The sequence below is a fragment of the Thamnophis sirtalis genome, unplaced genomic scaffold (genome assembly GCF_051295495.1).
Source record: "Thamnophis sirtalis isolate CommonGarterSnake01/CBP01778 unplaced genomic scaffold, rThaSir2_p1.2 scaffold_5, whole genome shotgun sequence".
NCBI classification, from domain to species: Eukaryota; Metazoa; Chordata; class Lepidosauria; order Squamata; family Natricidae; genus Thamnophis; species Thamnophis sirtalis.
Window position 1 is genome coordinate 105,828,851 of NW_028261385.1, and position 19,877 is coordinate 105,848,727.

A 19,877-nucleotide genomic window follows, 5' to 3' on the forward strand; every position below is an offset into this window, starting at 1 on the left:
TGAGAGCTGCACTGGCTACCCATTAGTCTCCGAATCCGCTTCAAGGTGCTGGTCGCTACCTATAAAGCCCTACATGGCATCGGACCTGGGTACCTGAGAGACCGCCTCCTGCCGATTACCTCCCTCAGACCGATAAGATCTCACAGGTTAGGTCTCCTCCGGATTCCATCTGCCAGCCAATGTTGGCTGGCGACTCCCCGGGGGAGAGCCTTCTCTGTTGCAGCTCCAGCCCTCTGGAATGACCTCCCCGTGGAGATCCGGACCCTTACTACCCTCCTGGCCTTCCGCAAAGCCACCAAGTCCTGGCTGCTCCAGCAGGCCAGGGGGCTTGTGAAACACCCAGCCCCACGGAAATTGTGAATGTTGCGCCTTTTTTTAAAGTGTTGTCTTGTCTATTTATCCCCTTTCCCTTGTCTGTTGTGAGCCGCCTGGAGTCCTCCGGGAGTGGGCGGCATACAAGACAAATAAAATGAAAATTAAAATTAAATGGGGCAGCCCTTGAAGAGCATTCGGAGACTTCAGCTTGTCCAGAATGCAGCCGCGCGAGCGATTGTGGGTGCACCTCGGTACACCCACGTTACACCTATCCTCCACGAGCTGCACTGGCTGCCTATTGGACTCCGGACGCTTCAAGGTGCTAGTCGTTACTTTTAAAGCCCTACATGGTATCTGACCTGGGTACTTGAGAGACCGCCTCCTGCCAATTACCTCCCTACGACCAATTAGATCCCACAGATTAGGCCTCCTCCGGATTCCATCAGCTAGTCAGTGTCGATTGTCGACCCCCCGGGGGAGGGCCTTCTCTGTGGCTGCTCTGGCCCTCTGGAACGATCTCCCCATGGAGATTCGGACCCTCACCACCCTTCAGGCTTTCCGCAAAGCCGTTAAGACCTGGCTGTTCTGGCAGGCCTGGGGCTGATGAGTTCCCAGCCCCACTCGAATTGTTGTGTCTGTTGAGGAGTTTTAATCTGTTTTTTGTAATTGTTTTGTCTTGTTTGTTTTTTGTATTACCCCCTCCCCTATGAGTTTGTTAGCCGCCCTGAGTCCCCCTGGGAATAGGGCGGCATACAAGTTTAATAAACCATAACCATAACCAACCATGATTCTTAGTAAACAACTGCAACAGGATGTGCCAGGATTGCTGTCATAAATCAGTGCAGTTATGTGATGTTTCAGACAATAGCAACAAATACAATGATGGGTCTAGAAGCTAAAACCTATGAAGAACACCTAAAGGAACTAAATATTTTTAGCTTAATGAAGAAAAGATTGATGGGAGACGATAGTAATCTTCCAATACTTGAAGGGTATTGGGAAAGGGCATTGATTTATTCTTCATAGCACCTTAAGGTAAAACAAGAAGCAATGTGTGGAAACTCATCAGAAGGGGATCCAACCTGGAAATAAGGAATTTCCAGACAGAACTATTTAGCAATGGAACAGCTTTCCTCCCAGAGCTGTGGATGCTCCATTGCTGGAGTTTCTCAAGAAAAGATTGGACTACTATTTGTCTGAGATGGTATGAGGACTTCTGTCTTGATCAGGGGGTTAGACTGGAAGAGCTACACGGTCCTTTCCAACTCTGTGATTCTACAAAATACTACAGAAACTGCCACCCAGCAGGGTGTCTAAATGCAAAAGTGCTTTTTCTCAGAGTGCTGGCTAAGCCTATTTTGGTGGGATTCTTAAAGGGTGTGTTTCTGCATGCTTTTGAGGGACCAAGGTTAAGAATTCTCTATATAAAAGACTCTTAGAAAAGACTCAAACGCAGCCATTTCTGACAATTGATTCTGTACATTGTGCTCTCAGAAATAAACTTTACTTCTGGTTCAAGCAACTGTCTGTATTCTTTACTCTCTGCTTGGAAACAAACTTGGTCAGATTTATTTTCAACACTCCTATGTATTTACTAATGGCCTCTATGTGTTTTCAGAGAGAAGAGGAATACATCCCATACCCCAGCATCCATGAGGTGAGTCAATGATGGATTCAGTTCATATGTTTTAATTGAACAAAGCTAAGTCTGGCTCAGGTTTGTCAGCTAAAGAAGGATCAAGTATCACTTTGGGTGATTGCACATCTGAGTTCTTTGATAGGATTTTTGGTCTCCAGACCTAGTTCCTTTTTTGAGCTTAATCCATAGCTATTTCAAGAGGATGAACTCCTTGAGCTCTGAAGTAGAAAGAGGATGCTGAGATATGCTTAATAAAAGTTGTAATCCAATTCATCTGGAAGAAGTGGAGTGAGGAGGGGTGATTTAAAGTGTTCCGATGTCTATAGCTATGGAATTTGATTAATTTCAAATGCAAGTGCAGATTCCCTGTCTTCTTTCTTAAAAGGTATTACAGAGGGGCTGGCCATACCCTCTAATCATCTTACCACAGTTTGGAGGTTACTGGATTGAAGGGACCTCTCACAGCCTTCCTGTATCAGGCCCTGAATTGCAAGATTTGCCTTCTCCTTGCAGTGGCAAAGTGAGGTTGGAGTGCGATCCAACAGCAAAGCTGTACCGCAAACACTTCCTGGGAAAGGTAACAGTTTATATTATTTAACATACTCCAAACCTTTATATTATAGGTCTTTTCTTTGTAATAATTTGCAGTATAAATCATTGGACACAACTTGGTTAAGAAAGCAAAACACTATACATCAATGTTAAAAATATTACTTTTCAAGTATTTTATTGAAGATTCAAACTTGAAATTTACTACGTCAACTCAATTTTTAATTTTATTATAATATAGTACTCTACTTGGCTAGAGTAGAGAAAAAAACATATAGAGAACGCAATATTATCAGTATAATATAACTTCAAAATTAATCAACTTCATAATAAAAAATAAAAAAGGCTTGGGAAATTATGTAATCAACAGCACAGTTCCAAAACTTTATTTCTATTGCTTGAAAGTCTTGCACTATGCTAGAAAAAATGAATTCAAATTCAAACAAACAACACATACCCTGTAAGTCAAGAATAGATTTTCTGATAAATCCAAGGTGCTACTGAAAGAAGATAATATATACATTATCATTGTTTGTTAAAGGCATTTGCATAATGAGTTACTTAGCTTACAGTACTAAATAAAACAAAAAAGACTACTAAAATGATATAACATAGATTAATTAGCAAAAAATAGCTAGTTCAATTTAAACAGCAAAACTGAAAGTTTCCATTCCTGTGCTTAAAAACATAATGTTCTCCTGTGTGCTGCTCCGGGAATCCAATCATGGGTTAACTTAGCCTTCTAGCCTTGAGACTGAGTATGCAAATATCAAAGTTACGCCTCCTCTGACTGGACTTCCGCTTCCTCCCCAGTCCTTATTACTCAGTCAAGCCTACGAGACTTATTTTCAACGCTCTCTTGATTAATTGCTAATATTTCTAGGTTAAGGATGAAATTACTTGGTTTTTCACTGTGGATTTCTTGCTGGATTGGAGGTAAAGCGGCAGATTGCTGTCAGCAGATTCCTCCCTCGCTATTTCCCTTAAAGGGATATCGGATCGCTGCAGCTGGAGTGGGGCTTCTCCGCCTGCCCTCCCTTATCATCAGCGCGCAAGGAAGCTGAGTCTCCCAGCGCTGCCACCCCTGCCGGATAGCACCCGCCCGCGGGCGCGGTCAGATCCGAGGCTTTGGCTTGTCGGAGCGGGTCTTCCCCCCCTTCCCCGCCTCCCTCCTTTGTGCCCTCGCTGGAGCGGCTGCCGGAGGATTACACGGATCGGCTGTTGGGAATTTCCCTTGCGGTTCCTTTGAATTTCGCGCCTTTGAAGCCGGTGACCTTATTTGGAAGCGCTTTTCACGCATGCGCTCTAACGCCTGGGATGAGAAGGCAGATTTTGTTCGCGCGCTTGAGTCTGCGCACTGCTTCCGCCCCTCCCTTTTCCCTCACTCGAGTTTGCTGACTCAGGGAGGAGGTCGCTTCTCTTAGTCTCTGCTTCCACGTGGCGTTCTTGGCGAAGTGCTTTCAATTGCATTCCTTTGTCTCGCTGATTGAGCTTTTTCAAACTCATATCATGGCTGATCAATTGCAAGGTACTGTCCGGCCAGTTTCTGAGCCCCGTTCCCCTGGCGAGGGAGGGGCCAGCCCTGGGCCCAGCAGGGCCGCGACCAGGGCCTCTACTAGTAGGCCTCGAGCCTCATCTACTGTTCGGGATAAGTCGCACAAGCGCAAGGACAAGGCCAAAGTTCCCCCCAAGGCATCTGGGGCTCCCATTTCTTCCCCTCCGGTTTTGGTTCAGCAGCCTGTGTCTCCGGTGAGGGTTGTTGAGCAGGGTTGGTCTCCTGATATTCAGCTCCCCCAGGGCCCTATTCCCGAGGTAGGGGCTTTCGGGCCTCGTTCTCCCCCAATTATTTCGGAGGCTAGTGGGGCTTCTCTTCGTTCACCTCCACGCGCTGGGCCCTCTGCCACGTTCACCCCCACAGCTGCAGGCCTCAGGCCTCTGGAGGGCCAGGATTTGGGCCTTTCTGCTGAATTCTACAGCATGATCTCAGAGGCTATTTCCAGAGGGGTGGATGCGGAATTAGCGCGTAGATCCCAGGTCTCCAGGCCTACTCTGGCCTACTCAGGCCTGGCTCCCCAAGCAGTACAAGGGGATTCTTCCATTCTGCAAACTGATCCTCCTTCCCCTTTACACTCTGTGTTTAGCGCACAATCTCCCTTAGTGGAAGAAGGTGAAATCCAGGATAGGGAACTCTCTGGTGACGAGGGCCTTCCTGTGGACCAGCCTCCGCCCCCTGGGCTTTTCAGGCACACTCTTTTCAAATCCCTGCTATATAAGGCCAAGACTACCACCCACATGGGGGAGGCAATTTCTGCAGAAAGTGCTGCTGTGGGCCTGGATGCCACCGAGCGGCTCTTTGCTGAGCAGGTGGCTCTGCAGGATTTTATCCCATCTCCCAAGCTTTTTCTTGATTTAATCCAAAAGCAGTGGGATGAGCCGACCGCGGTTAAGCCCCCTGGGTCTGGTGATAGGAAGCTTTTCACATCTTCCCCAGAGTTGGAGGCCCTCCTGCAGTTTCCCACAGTGGATGCTCCCATAGCGGCTCTTGCTTCACCGGCATTAATTCCTTCTGAAATTTCGGAAGGATTGAAGGCCGAGGACCGCAAGGCCGAATCGGTCCTTCGCAAGACTCATCAGGCAGCAGCGTGGGCCTTGCGATCAGCCACTGCAGCTTCCTTCTTTAATAGGACTTCTTTAGTTTGGCTGAGACAGCTACAGGAAAGGCTGGATCCGGAGGAACTGCGCCTCCATCAGGATGTCACCAAACTGATAGCGGCCCTAGAGTTTTCTGCTGATGCCACCCTTAGCGCGGCAAAGTTTGCTTCCCGAGCCGTGGCTTCCAATGTGGCCTCTCGCCGTTTGCTCTGGCTCCGCCACTGGCAAGCTGATATCAAATCCAAGTGGCGTCTAGCATCCACGCCCTTTAAGGGCGGGGCCTTGTTTGGTTCAGTGCTGGATCCAATTCTCATTGAGACTCGGGACAGACGTAGGGTGCTTCCCTCCACAAGTGCCCGTGTGGCCAGAAGGCCACAGCCTTATGGTAGACGGCAGCCCTTTCGGTCTGGGGACTCGGGGTTTACCTCTGCCCCCTATGTCCCCAACTATACCAGGGGGTTCTCCCAGGCACAGGACCGTGGCCAGGACCGAGTCGGGGCCAGAGACAGGGGGCGCCAGCAGAGTCAGGCGCAGAGTAGACGGTCATTCCGAGGAGCGGGCAACCGATCCTTTCGCAGATACCGCTGACTCGCAGGAGGTAGGGCCCATAGGAGGACGTCTCTTGGCCTTCGCCCACCGGTGGGCGGAGCTCACGTCAGACGCCTGGGCCCTTCAAGTAGTGAGTTTGGGTCTCACGCTAGAATTTCTATCCATCCCCCCGAGGAGGTTCATCAGGTGCCCTGTGCCCAGGTGCCCGTCAAAGCGGCGCCTTATGGACACCGAGATATCTCATCTTCTCACCATCAGGGCCATAGAGCAAGTTCCCAAAGGGCAGGGAGGCCTAGGGTTTTATTCCATCTTGTTCCTAGTACCAAAGAACTCCGGGGGATGGAGGACAATCCTAGATTTGAAACAGCTCAATCAGTATATCAAATACCAAAAATTCAAAATGCACTCTCTAAAGAGCATATTGGCTTCCATCCGCCAAGGCGACATGATGACTTCCATAGACATCAAAGAAGCGTACCTCCATGTGCCCATTCATCCGGCACATCGGAAGTTCCTGCGGTTTCACTTCAACGGCCGTCATTATCAATACCGGGCCTTGCCATTCGGCCTCTCCTCGGCCCCGCGCACGTTCACCAAGCTTCTGGCAGTATTGGCAGCCTCCCTTCGCTCAATTCCAATACGCATCAATTGTTATTTAGACGACGTGTTGGTGCTGTCGTCCTCTCGAGATCAGGCCCTCCGAGACCTACAGGTCACGATGGACGCATTGCGGGACCATGGCTTTGTCCTCAATCTGCCCAAGAGCCACCTGCGCCCAACCACGTCCCTCCTTCATCTGGGAACCACCATCAACTCGATGTCGTGCGAGGTTTTCCTGTCCCCGGAAAGGAGGCAGAGCATATACCGCCTAGCGCATCATGCGCTATCCCATCGGCGAGTACCGCTGCTGTCGCTTTCCAAACTGCTAGGGAAGATGATCTCCTGCATCAGCGTGGTGCCCTGGGCCAGGTTCCATGCGCGTCCTCTCCAGTGGTTCCTGCTGCCCTTCCAAAGAGCGCATACCAGTCATTCCCACATCAAGGTGCAGCTCCCGGGCAAGGCCAGGCGGTCCCTGCATTGGTGGATGTCGTCCAGGCTCCTCAGGGGATGTCCATTCAAGGAGCCGGACCGCGTTCAAGTTACAACGGACGCCAGCTTATTCGGATGGGGGGCCCATGCCCTGGACAAGGTGGCCCAAGGTCGATGGTCGGATCAGGAGCTGGCGAACAGCATAAACTGGCTGGAGTTGCGGGCCATCCGTCTGGCTCTCCTGGAATTTCGGGACATTGTATCTCATCACCATGTGTTAATCCTGACCGACAATGTGGCCTCCAAGGCTCACATCAACCGCCAAGGGGGAACGCAGTCCAGAGCTCTGATGCTGGAAGCGGAAAGGTTGTTCCATTGGGCGGAGCCCAGACTCTCATCGATTCGGGCGGAGCACATCTCGGGCGAAGCCAACACTCAGGCGGACTGGCTGAGCAGAGCGACTGTGGATCAGGGGGAGTGGCAGCTCCACCCCATTCTCTTCCAGGAGCTCTCTCGCCGCTTCGGCCTGCCCGAGGTGGATCTGTTCGCTCACCCGCGCAACGCACAACTTCCCCGGTTTTACTCCCGATACCAGGCTCCGGGGGCGGAGGGGGTAGACGCTCTACGCAGCCGTTGGCCGGCCGGCCTTCTCTATGCCTTTCCTCCTCTCCCGATCCTTCCGTCGGTCATTCAGAAGATATTGACAGAACAGGCGGAAGTGCTGCTGGTCGCTCCAATGTGGCCCAGACGTCCCTGGTACGCAGACCTCGTCCATCTGTCCGTTTCGCGTCCTTGGAGGATCCCGGACGACAAGATTCAGCTCCACCAAGGGGCTCTCCGGCACCCGGGCCCTCAGCTGTTGCAGTTAGCCGTGTGGCACGTGAGCGGGAGATGCTAGCGGCCCTCCACTATTCAGACGAAGTCATCTCTACAATTCAAGCGGCCCGTCGCCCGTCGACTACCCGTATTTACGAAGCTACCTGGCAGGCCTTCTGCCGCTGGTGCCGACGCACCGGGGTCGATCCCATCAAGGCCTCGGTGCCCCAGGTTCTGGATTTCTTGCAGTCCGGCCTCAACAAGGGGTTGGCACCAAACACACTTCGCCGTCAGGTCACAGCCTTGTCAACGGTGGTCGGGGGTGGCCAAGGCCGCTCCTTATCCCAGCACTTGCGAGTTCGAACCTTCCTTAAGGGTGCTTCCAACTTACGACCGCCGACGGTACATCGTTATCCCACGTGGGATTTGACCTTGGTTCTCAGGGCCCTTACAGCTGCCCCCTTTGAGCCTCTACACTCCATCAGCCTCCGCTTGCTGACACTCAAGACGGCTTTCCTGGTGGCCATAACATCGGCCAGGAGGGTGTCGGAGCTAGCAGCCCTTTCGGTTCGTGCGGATCTTTGCATCTTCCACCCGAACAAGGTAGTGCTTCGTTTGGATCCGACCTTTCTTCCAAAGATAAATTCATTGTTTCACAGAACTCAAGAACTTGTCCTGCCGGACTTTTGTCCTCACCCGTCTCATCCGCGGGAACGTCAGTGGCACCATCTGGATGTGCGCAGGGCTCTTCGTCGCTATGTGAAGCGCACGGCGTCATTCCGAAGATCGGAGGCCCTGTTCGTCTCCTTCCAGCCATCTTCAATGGGACAGAAGGTGTCCTCCCACACCATCGGCCGATGGTTGAAAGCTTGCATTGCGTTGGCGTATGACACCCACTCCAGACCGGTTCCAAGGCGAATCACTCCTCATTCCACCAGGAGTGCGGCCACCACAGCGGCCTGGGCGACGCAAGCGTCCGTGGAAGAGATTTGCAGGGCGGCCACTTGGGCATCCCCCTCGCCTTTTATTCGCCACTACAAGATTGATGTCTTCGCCTCGGCCGAGGCGTCCTTTGGGCGGAGAGTGTTGCAAAGGGTCCTTCCGTCTGCGGAGGAGCCTGACCAGCCTAGCTCCCGCCCTGGGAGTTCATTGCTTTGATATATCCCATGATTGGATTCCCGGAGCAGCACACAGGAGAATGACCGTTGTCTTACCTGAACGGTCCTTCTATGGGTGCTGCGAAGGGAATCCAAACCCGCCCGCGGCTTCGGCTGGTCAGGGCTCCATTTGACTGTGACTAGTTACTGACTGGACTTGACTCCGTAGTGCCGGATGACTTGCGGCTTGTTGAGGATTGACATAATGCTTCTTCGGTGGACTTCGTAATAAGAACTGGGGAGGAAGCGGAAGTCCAGTCAGAGGAGGCGTAACTTTGATATTTGCATACTCAGTCTCAAGGCTAGAAGGCTAAGTTAACCCATGATTGGATTCCCTTCGCAGCACCCATAGAAGGACCGTTCAGGTAAGACAACGGTCATTTTAGAAATATCACTAATAGCAGAGCAGTCTTGTTCTTTCAATATTTCTCCAATAAATGTGCATATATGTAGGAAATGTGCCTTTCCTGACAGAATATCCACTCCATTTTAGGAATATCCAGTTCTGAAAAAGTGGGAAACACAGAAAATTCAAAACTATTGTAAAAAATGTCACGGCTCTATTAGTCCTTGAAAGAACCATTGATGGCCACTTGGCAATCCTACAATATGCTGTGACTGTCCCCTTGAAAAAGTGCCTATGTCACAGCAGCATAGCACTTGGACCTATTACTGCAACTCTCTTGTTATTTCAGAGTGGGGGGGAAGAGGGAGTGCCTTCAAGTCACTCTTGATTCCTGGTTACTTGCTGGATAAGTCTCTGCAGCTTTCCTGGCAAGTGGTTTGTCCTTGCCTGCTTCCTAGGACTGAGAGAGAGTGACTGGCCCAAGATGGCCCAGCTAGCCTTGTGCCTAAGGCAGGATTAGAACTCCCAGTGTCCAAAGTTTGTAGCCTGATGCCTGGGTTACATAAGGTGGGTTAGTCAACATTTGTAGGAGAGACAGAGCCTGTTCATTTATTTGCTCATTTTCAAGCATTGTAAGATAAGACAATCATTTTGATTTCTTTGTTTTAGGAGCATCAGAATTTTTATGCCAATGATTCAGCTTTGGGCTACTTGGTTCTTTCTGTGAAGTATGAACAGGTTGAAGGGCAAGACAATCTTCATCTGTTGCTGAGGTAAAATTGCCCTTTGATGTCACCACCCTCATGATATCACAGGGCTAGTCAGCCTTTTCAGTAAGTTCTCCTTCCATTTGTTGGTTTTCTAAAGCTTGTTTTAAATCGGCAATTGCCGGTCCTTGTCCCAGTTTGTTTTTTAGACTTTTCACAGCGACTTGTTCAGTTAGGTTCATTACTGCCGATATAAGAAATGTGCACAAGTCTCCTTGGTGTTTACACGTAGCAGAATTTGCCACTGTACGTCTTTCTCTCCAGCAAATTAAATTGTGGTGGGAGAAAAGTGGCTGTAACCCATCAGGGATGATTGCTTGGTTGCTCATTAATTTATTCTGTTTTTTCTTGTTGCTCAAACAGAGCTCGAACGTCTACCAAGCATGATCTCATCCCCATCTCCTGCCTGACAGAGTTTCCTAATGCTGTCCAAATGGCCAAGGTAAGTGTTTCAAGCTTTACTCTTTTTCTATCAAAGCCTGGCTTGGGCTTTTGCTATTTAAGTCTCTGCTGTGATGGTTTGAAATGTTCCATGAAAACTCTGACTCCTCCAATTATATTATTGCAGCAACTATTATGACAATTCTCAAAGGTTGGGTGGAGAACCTTTACCTATTCAGGGATTACATGTGTATGTACAGGCATACATGTGGAGATATATGTTGCCCTTATACCCCTATCCTTCATATATGTCCACATGCAAGATCATGGATCCAGATCAATATATTTCTACAATCTATCCACAGTGGAGAAACAGCAATGTAGAGTAACGTTGGAGGAGGAGAAGAAGCTATAAATCTCTACAGGAATGAAGGATCTACAGAATTGGTTAGATCTAGGTCCCTGATGGATCAGGAAATTTCCTGGATGCCCTTGAGGAATTTCCTGCTTCACCTGTCAGCAATATTGTTAAAACCCTGGCCAATTTGTGGAACACAGTTGTCAATATGGTTCTTATGGCCCTCTTCTTTCAGTAGCACCTTGGATTTATCAGGAAAGCTGAGTGCATTTAAGGAAATTGGCGAGGGCTTGAGTATGGGACTGGCTTTATGACTGTGGAAGATGGTTAATTCTTCCATGGGTGATATATGCCTTTCCCTTTAGTTGAAGATCTCAGTTATATCAACTTTATTTTTAAAAAAGCCCTTCCTGGACCTGGAAAATCTTAGAAATTATAGAAAGTATCTACTCATGGATCAGATAACTGAAAAGGTAGGGGCAGCAAAGTTCCAGATGTTTCTTGACATAATTATTTGGATCCATTTCAAATGGAGTTTTTCCTATGAGGCTAAGACTGGTCTGGTTGCCTTGGATTATGCCCTATGGCAGAACCTAGAACAGCGATGGTGAACCTTTTTTGGCTTGCTTGCCATTGAGCGCTGGGGGGGGTCGTGTGCGGGCGTGCCGCACCCATAATGCAATGCACGACACACACACCCCCAGTGCGCATGCACACACTACAGGCGCAACCCCCCATTTTTTTGCATGCTTTTTTCGCCCTCCCCTGGCTCCAGAGGCTTTATAGGAGCCTGGTGAGGGCGAAAACAGCCTCCCCCGCCCCCCCGGAAGCGCTCCGAAAGCTTCAGAGACCTTCAGGAGGCTTCCCTGAAACCTTTGGAGCAGTCAAAATGACCCTCCGAGCAAACCGGAAGTGCTCAGAGGGTCGTTTTAAGTGCTCTGAAGGCTTCAATTACCTTCAGGAGGCTTCCCTGAAGCCTCCGGAGCAGTCAAAACAACCCTCCGAGCAAACCGGAAGTGACTTCCGGTTTGCTCAGAGGGTTGTTTTGACTGCTCCGGAGTTCAGTCCGTTCCTGAACTTCCGGTTTGCCCGTAGAGCCGGTTTTTCGCGCTCCAGAGGCTTCAGGGAGCTTATGAAGCCTCCGGAGGGCCTCCGGTGGGGGAGGCTCTTTTCACCCTTCCCAGGCTCCTATAAAGCCTCTGGAGCCTGGGGAGGGCAAAAAATGGCTTTAAAAAAGGGTGAACTCAGCTGGCCAGCACGCACATATGTGTGCTCTGACAAATGGCTCCGCGTGCCAACTGTGCCATTCGTGCCATAGGTTCGCCATCCCGGCCCTAGGAGGAAATGAATGTGATCCTTCTAGTTTTCCTGGAATTCTCAAGAGCTGCAATTGCCAACCCCAATGGGTCCTTGTGGACCGTGTGCTGGAACTGGTATATTTTGCAGAAATTCAAATCATTTGGATGCACCCCAAAGGTGAGGTTGTGTGAACTATTGCTCAACATCCAGATCCCTGATTTATGGAAATCCAGAGGACTCAATTTCAATTTCATGTTGTTTATCATCTACAAGAAACTGCTGTGGGAGGGCAAATTTGGAATGTCATAATGTCAGCTCCACACACCTCATTATCTATTTCAAAGGAAGCAGTGAGTAATTAGACTGTTGATTAAATTCAGATTAGATGGAGAAAAACAAGCTGAAAAAATGTTGAGGTGCTACTGGTAAGAAGAATGTGTGACTTGAAGCTTAAAATGGAATCTGTTTGGAATGGCACTGTTCTCATCCAGAAAGAGCAGATTTCCAGTCTAGGAAAGCCACCTAGATTTGAGCTGTCATTCGGTTGGTAGGGGATAGCTGTGGGGAGAAGCAAGTTTTCACAGCTATAAGCAATGGACTAATCCTAATCACATTCGAGTTACATCCTGTCCCAACTACTGCTTTATGTGGGGCTGCCCTTAGCAGGTTTCTACAAATTGCAACTGATGTAAATTGTTGTGGACAAGCTACTGATTACTGGAAGGAACATCAATCATAAGATTGAGAGATCTTCATTGATTGCCAATTGCATATTGGAGCCATTTACATTTTGGTTTTGACCTTGGCATTCCTAACAGCTTAGGATATAAATATCAAATTTTCTCAATATAAAGCTTCCAATAGTTTCTTGGCTGGCTCCTTTTCTGTTGAATGGGCTCCTTTGCCCATTGAATCCTTTACTTTCATTCACCTAATGCAGCAATCTTTTCCAACCTGGCAACTCTTCATTTTGGTACCTTTGTAAGATAAATGGAAGAGACTTGTGGGGGACTAAGTATAATGGTTTCTTTTCAGCTAACTTGCATGTAAAACTCCCAAGTATATATGCTTCATCCAGTCTTAATAGTGCAACAGTTTAACCAATTACAAGTTTAAAACCTACATTTAATTTCAAAAACCCACATTTAATTGCATTGAAAATGTATAAATGTGAGTTTAATAATTGAACAAGAGAAGGAATAAATTAAAAGACAAATCCCTTACAAATGCAAATCTATTGAAAATACAATGCCTCCTATGACTCGTATTAATCATAATGGCATTTGTCCTTTGGCTAAGAAGTCAGGTTCCTACATTAGGAATGCTAAGTCCTCCTACTTTGCCTTGCAGCTGCTTTGTGAAGATGTGAATGTTGACCGCTTCTTTCCTGTGCTGTATCCTAAGGTAACCCCTATATGTTTCTGAATGTAGAAAAAATATAGATATTTTTTCTCCAACCAGCTGCCTGCTAATTCAAGCTTTTTCTCCATCTCCTAGGCTTCCCAACTCATTGTTGCATTTGATGAACATGTCATCAGCAATAACTTCAAGTTTGGTGTCATCTACCAAAAATTTGGGCAGGTAAAAATACTTTTCACTCTCACACCTGTTGCTCATGTATATGTGGGGAAACTGGAAACAAACTTCAATTCCTTCCATTGCATCCTCCCTCTCTTCTGCTGCTTGTATATAGTCAATTATTTCTTGTTAATCTTACGCCCTCTGTTCTCAGTCACTTCTGCCTTATCTTCAGTCATCAAAAACAGCAGCAGTGAGAAATAATAGGTAAGGTTGGGTGGAAAAAGGTTACTTCAAAGGTTGGAGCCATTTCAGGCCACATTACTCTTTTTGAAGAAAAGGTCAATTGCCTTTTGGAAAATATAAAGTAGTATACCTATTATTAGAGATGTGGATTTTGGAGGATTTTTTTCTTCTGCAAATGAATTTGATTCTACCTTAATATTTTGCACGTGTATTTGGACTACATTATTTGATGTGAAAAAATCAAAATCTAGTCCATTTAACGATGCATCCACTGTACATTCAAAGAAATTAAAAGCTTTGATGGTGCGGAGAAAAAATGCTTTTAGTGTAACAATGGAAACAATGTTGGGCAATAGATAATCAAATTCCATATAGTTTTGAAACTGCTAAATTTGTTTCAAGTGGAAAATATTCTGCAGAACATTTTGATCTGAGAAAGTTTTCTGATTCCAGAGCTTTGCCACTTACAGCACAATAACTCTGCCAGCATCTTCATCCTTATGCTTTTGTTTTAAAGTGCCAAATAGAAAATGAGTACTCAAACAGCAATAAAAAAATTAAACAAAATTAACACTTTTCTAAAACTGTAAAACATAGATTAGTAGAGACTGTTTCATGCAGGAAGACACTGGATATACCTCCTCCCTTTGCTGTAAACTTAATATTTATTCCCCCACCCCCACCATACAGAAAGAGTTTTTCAGGCTAAAGTAAAGTAGATATTGAGTTTTCTGTTCCATGTTCAAGTCATACACATTCAGTCTGGAAAATCTTTGTTATTGTTTGAAGAGCTGATCAAATGAAAAAGAGGGGGGGGGGTTCCTCCAAGAAGACTTATAACCCTACCCTTGTTAACTGTGAGCAGACCAAACTGCTGTTGCTCTTCATTGTTCTGTCATGGTTCTTATGAGGCATCCAGAAGGGCCCTCAGCCAAGAACCACTAGAATCAGCATCAAAATCACTTTTCTTGTGTATTTAAATATTGTGCTCTGCTATACATTAACATAAAGTTTAATTTCAGTGCAGTTTTGAATTACAAAACCAGAGAGTTGTTTTTCATAGGCTTCATGAAGGATATGGCTGGGCCAACCAAGAAAAAAGGCAGTTTGGTACTTGGTACTAGGCCTTGTCTTTAGGCCCATCCTAAATGATGTTCCATCATTCTGTAGGTAAGGAAAAAAATGAAGCATTGAACAGGAAAAGAAGTTTTATTTTTCTACTAACATTTTTAATATTCTTTTTTTCTTAAAAAGCAAATACCGGAATGCATATTTTACCCCAAATACATTTTACTCTGGTAACAATTCTTTAAAGAGGTTGACAAGGCTGGGAAAGAGGCTTGTCCAAAATCACCCAGTGAGGCGAATAACTCACTGTGATTGAACCTGAGCACCTCAGCTGTACACCATTTCAGACTTATATCCTTTGTACAAAAGGATCTTTAGGATAATTTAAGAAAGAATAAGAAATGACTGTCTCCTCCCTCTTCCTTTTCTTCTCTTTTTTACTCCCAGACCACAGAGGAAGAAGTCTTCAGTAATACAGAAGAGAGTTTAGGCTTCTTAGAGTTTTTAGATCTCCTAGGCGATAGGATCCAGCTGCAGGATTTTCGTGGGTAAGTGCTTTCCATGTTAAGCCTACTACCAAATTATTTTTCTTGTATTGCTCTTGATGGCCTTCTTTTTAAAATATAATTTAAAATATAATTTTATTGAAGTTTTTAATAAACACAGTAAAAAACAATACAAACTAAACTAGAAGGAAAAAGTGTAGGAAGTGCAGAAAAAAAGAACAAACGGAAAAGAAAAAGGCAACAATAATAATAAGGAAGTGTCTTCCAAGCTTTGTTACACCAAGCTTAAGATAACATTTCACCCTCTTTTAAAGTTACAAATAAAAACCCTTATTTCCATAGCCTAACTATTTATCTGCAGTTCATATAATGTCATCTTTTCAGATGGTTCAGCAAAAGTCCATTAGGAGTTATCAGAAATATTAAACAAATAATTTATCCCTGATCAAACAGTCCAACTTTATATTATTTCTTTTTGCTTTTTACAATTTTAGCCTTTAAATGAGGGGTGTCAACATGCGTCGTCACATGACGTATCGTGACTTTTTTCCTCTTCGCTAAATCGTGGGTGGACGTGGCCAGTGCGTGATGCATCCAGCCCACGGGCCATGAGTTTGACACCCCTGCTTTAAATTATTCCAGTGGGTTTGATTTTTCATCAGTCTTTGGCATTCAAGACATTCCAACCTACTTTATAAATCCCATAAAGAGACCTTGTCCAGGATTCTTGTTGTATCTGTTCCATGTCCAGATCTTTTTCTTAATTTGTTCTTCGTATTCCCATTTTGGTGATCTCAATTTGGTTGTTTCATGCCTTCAAATTTTATAATGTCAATACCTGGTGAAAGTTTTTAATTTTTTTCTCATCTTTTAAAAAATTATCCATTGAAATTTGTATTTATTCTGAGATTTTAGGTAACACTTTGGTCCACTTATCCAAAAACTCTAGGATAAGAAAAAGATTGTAGCCAACGTAGCAATTTTGACTGGAGTTTTTTTGTTTTGTTTTTTGTTTGTTTGTTTGTTTTCTGGCCTGGCCCTTTGTTTCCCTCTAGTGTCCATTTGCAACCTTCATCAAGGCTCAGTTCCTAATATGGGTTTACTTCCATTTTAATCATTTCCAACAATAGCAATAGCAATAGCAGTTAGACTTATATACCGCTTCATAGGGCTTTCAGCCCTCTCTAAACAGTTTACAGAGTCAGCATATTGCCCCCAACAATCCGGGTCCTCATTTTACCCACCTCGGAAGGATGGAAGGCTGAGTCAACCTTGAGCCAGTGAGATTTGAACAGCCGAACTGCAGAACTGCAGTCAGCTGAAGTAGCCTGCAGTGCTGCATTTAACCACTGCGCCACCTCGACAAGAATATTAACAGATTAACAGAGTTGGAAGGGACCTTGCAGGTCATATAGTCCAACCCCCTGCCCAAGCAGGAGACCCCACGTCTATCTCTACCCTAGGATCAAACTCACAACCTCCTGATTGTGAGGCAAGAGCTCCACCTCTAGGCCACAGTAGTCCATAATATTATTTAAGATATTATTTAACTCTAATAACTATAATAAGATATCATTTAACTATAATAAGATATCATTTAACTATAATAACTAAGATATCATTTAACTATCTACTTGTTTTTCAGATCTTATAGCAAAAATAACCGATATTCCTAGTCTCCCAATCCATTTAACTTTCTTAAATGTTTTTTTTTTTTTGCCTTTTGCTTATTGTATTTTATTTGAAAATTCTTAAGTCTCTACTTAGGTTTTGTTAAACCGAAAGAAGTAAGTAAAAGTCACGGGTTCCAAATTCATTTTGAAGATCCCTAATATCCATAAAGTCATTATTAGACTGAACATTTCCAAATATGATTGGAAAGTGAAGTTCAACTAATTTAGTGTCCTTGTTAAAGGCTCTACTGTTGCTGAGAGCAAAGATATTGTCTTCCTCGGCTCCTGGCACTCAAACCCACAGGAAACCATTGTTTTATGGTCTGTTTATGAGGTGCCTACCTTTCAGAGCACTTGTGGGCTCCTGTTCTCTCCTTCTCTGGAGAGCTTTGAAGGACCGGCCTACCCACCAGTCTTTCATTCTACACAGCAGTCATCACTTCCACTCATTCATGGACATGTCTTCAGTCAGGCATGACTCACAGTGGAAGCCAACAGGGAAGATTTCTCACCAGCCCTGAAAGGTACAAAATGACTCAGAATACTTATTAGAGCTTAAGAATAGACCTGCTCTCATCTTTGTGGAGCTTCCCACAGTGCCTTCCTGGTATGGTTTGCCTATAATGATTAAACCATGCTACGACTCTTTTGTTTTCAGGCTAGCACAATGGATAAGCCCATCCAAGGAAACAGCATTTTTTTTTACTTTTTAAAATTAAAAAAATCTATAACTCTCCATCTTCTAAAAAAATCTAAGTGGCTTACAAGTGATAAAACAGTATAAAACCAACAACACTAGAAAGTCATAGCACCACAATTATTCTGCTCTAGTGTATCCATATTCTGATCGTGCCCTATTTCAATGCCTGGTGGAAGAGCCAGGTTTTAAGCCCTCTCCAGAATGATAGAAAGATGGGGGCCTGATGGATCTCAATGGGGAGGATGTGCCATAGGGCAAGAGCTGCACCAGAAAAGGCATGGTTTGAAGGACCCACAAGGTGATAATATATAAGGGAAAGCACCTGCAGTGTACCACCCTGTCCACTCAGATGGGATGGAAAAACACATATTTACTCAGAAATAAATTCTTCTGTAGGCTCCTTGTGAGTCTGTTTGCATCTGTGTGTGCCGTCAAATCAGGGTTGACTTCTGGCAATTGCCTGAACTAATACCAGCAGTTTTCTTGGCAAAGTTTTCAGAAATAGTTTGCCCTTTCCTGGTCTAAGGCTAACAGAGAGTGACCCACCCAGGTGGCTTGTACCTAAAGCAGGAGACTAGATCTGATACTCACAGTATCTTGGTTTCTAGCATCATGCCTTAACCACTACACCACACTGACTTACAAGTGAGTTAGTTTATCTTTACTAACTTAAAATAGCCCCTCTGGTTCATGCTCAGCCCAAATGATGGAAGGGTGCTGTAATATGCTAATAGGAGGTGAACTGATTCCTTTAAAATACTGAAAATAGAAGGGAAATGAAGCAAATAACAATCTTCAATAATGTGGCCATAGGTTTCCTTAGTGGCCTATTTTGTTTCCTGAGATATGTATCAGACTAAACGTTTTGACCAATAGTAGTAGATGCAATTATTACAGTCATGAATTAGGTCTCCAACTTTGATTAAAAAAAATTAAAAACCCTAATTTTTGTCCTTCTTCTCTTGGCGCTCTTCCCCTTTGCCTTCCCTCTGTTGTTCTGTTCAGATTCCGAGGTGGACTGGATGTTACAAGAGGTCAGACAGGAACAGAATCCATCTACACAAATTTCCGGGGCAAAGAGCTCATGTTCCATGTCTCTACAATGTTGCCTTTCACAGAGGGAGATGCCCAGCAGGTATGTTGAGTAGAATTCTGAAAGGGGCAGTCTTTAGATATTGTCAATTTGATGCTAATAAAAATTCACAGAGAAGGACAAGATGGGCTGCAAAATCTCCTTGAGAACCTTCAAATTATCTTAATTGCTTATATTTCCCAGAATGAGAAGGCAGCATGAACTCCCTTCTCAGTGTTTGCAGGACAGACACCCTAAAACCCCATTAATTGAATGCACTCCCTCATATGACTGGAGAAATTGAAACAATGTAGTGTGTATTGTACTTACAGGGATCTCTGTGTTATATTTTGGCCCTCTTACACTAATATTCTGCCAGAATAGATGTGTTAAATTGCTTCCTTTTTAGACCCAAACATTCCAAGGTGCTAGCCAAATACACTATAGTAGCAGTGAAAATTGGGCATTGCAAGGATGACCATGCCATCTATTATGTTTTACATGTTTTTGTAATTTTGCTCATTGTTGATTGTGAATAAAAAAAATCTGTACTTAAATCTAACTTCCAACTGTGCATGAGTTGGAATTTGAAAATGACAAGCCAGGATTCAGGACCTAGTCTTAAATTCAAACTATTACATGGGTTATTTTGAAATCATTCATAAATTACTCAGTTTAGTTGGGTTATGGTCCTTTGCAGTCCTGCATTTTTGCTTATATGCAAAAAGAGAAAATAAAATGTACATAGGTGCAAAATATGTACTTATTCTGTCTTACAGAATTTGATATCAAAATCCTGGCCCAGGGCCATGGTCTCTGCAATATACTGGTGGAGCTATGATTTTTGTAATTTCTTAGATTTGGTGGGTAGGAATTTGGCAAGTATTCTTTCTAAACATCATTAAGCCTATTTTAGGATTTAGGGTTTTAATTTTAGGTTTAGATTTAGGTTCCTGTTTCCTATTCCAAAATAATAGAATGGCACCATTGTTTTTGAGCAACAGAAATTTCAAGGGATGTCATGATTTGCAGGAGAAAAGATTCTAGTTGTAAATCAACAAACTTTATTTTATTTTATTTATTACATTTTTATGCCATTCATCTTCTACAAGGTGACTATGGACAGACTAGAGCTTGCTATAAACATCCCTCAATTTGGAATAGGATGGAATTGGTTTGTGGATTGCCCAAACTGTAAAGGAGGAGTTACCATTTTGTGCAATCTTCTTTGTTTCTT

At 44.9% G+C, this 19,877-nt stretch overlaps 1 protein-coding gene across 8 annotated transcripts in view; it reads left to right on the forward strand.

Annotated features, from left to right (window-relative positions):
• Nucleotides 1-19,877, forward strand: part of LOC106550298 (rap1 GTPase-activating protein 1) — a 73,366-nt gene that overhangs the window by 28,120 nt on the left and 25,369 nt on the right. For all 8 annotated transcript variants that reach the window (XR_015696772.1, XR_015696771.1, XM_087716415.1 and 5 more), the window contains exons 5-12: nucleotides 1,934-1,972; nucleotides 2,340-2,531; nucleotides 9,722-9,825; nucleotides 10,183-10,261; nucleotides 13,208-13,261; nucleotides 13,355-13,438; nucleotides 15,137-15,237; nucleotides 18,574-18,703. Coding sequence is in view for 6 of the 8 variants with exons in the window: in XM_087716415.1 (XP_087572541.1) it covers nucleotides 1,934-1,972; nucleotides 2,340-2,531; nucleotides 9,722-9,825; nucleotides 10,183-10,261; nucleotides 13,208-13,261; nucleotides 13,355-13,438; nucleotides 15,137-15,237; nucleotides 18,574-18,703 (783 nt within the window). In the remaining 2 variants the exon portion in view is untranslated. The remainder of the gene's footprint in view (nucleotides 1-1,933; nucleotides 1,973-2,339; nucleotides 2,532-9,721; nucleotides 9,826-10,182; nucleotides 10,262-13,207; nucleotides 13,262-13,354; nucleotides 13,439-15,136; nucleotides 15,238-18,573; nucleotides 18,704-19,877) is intronic.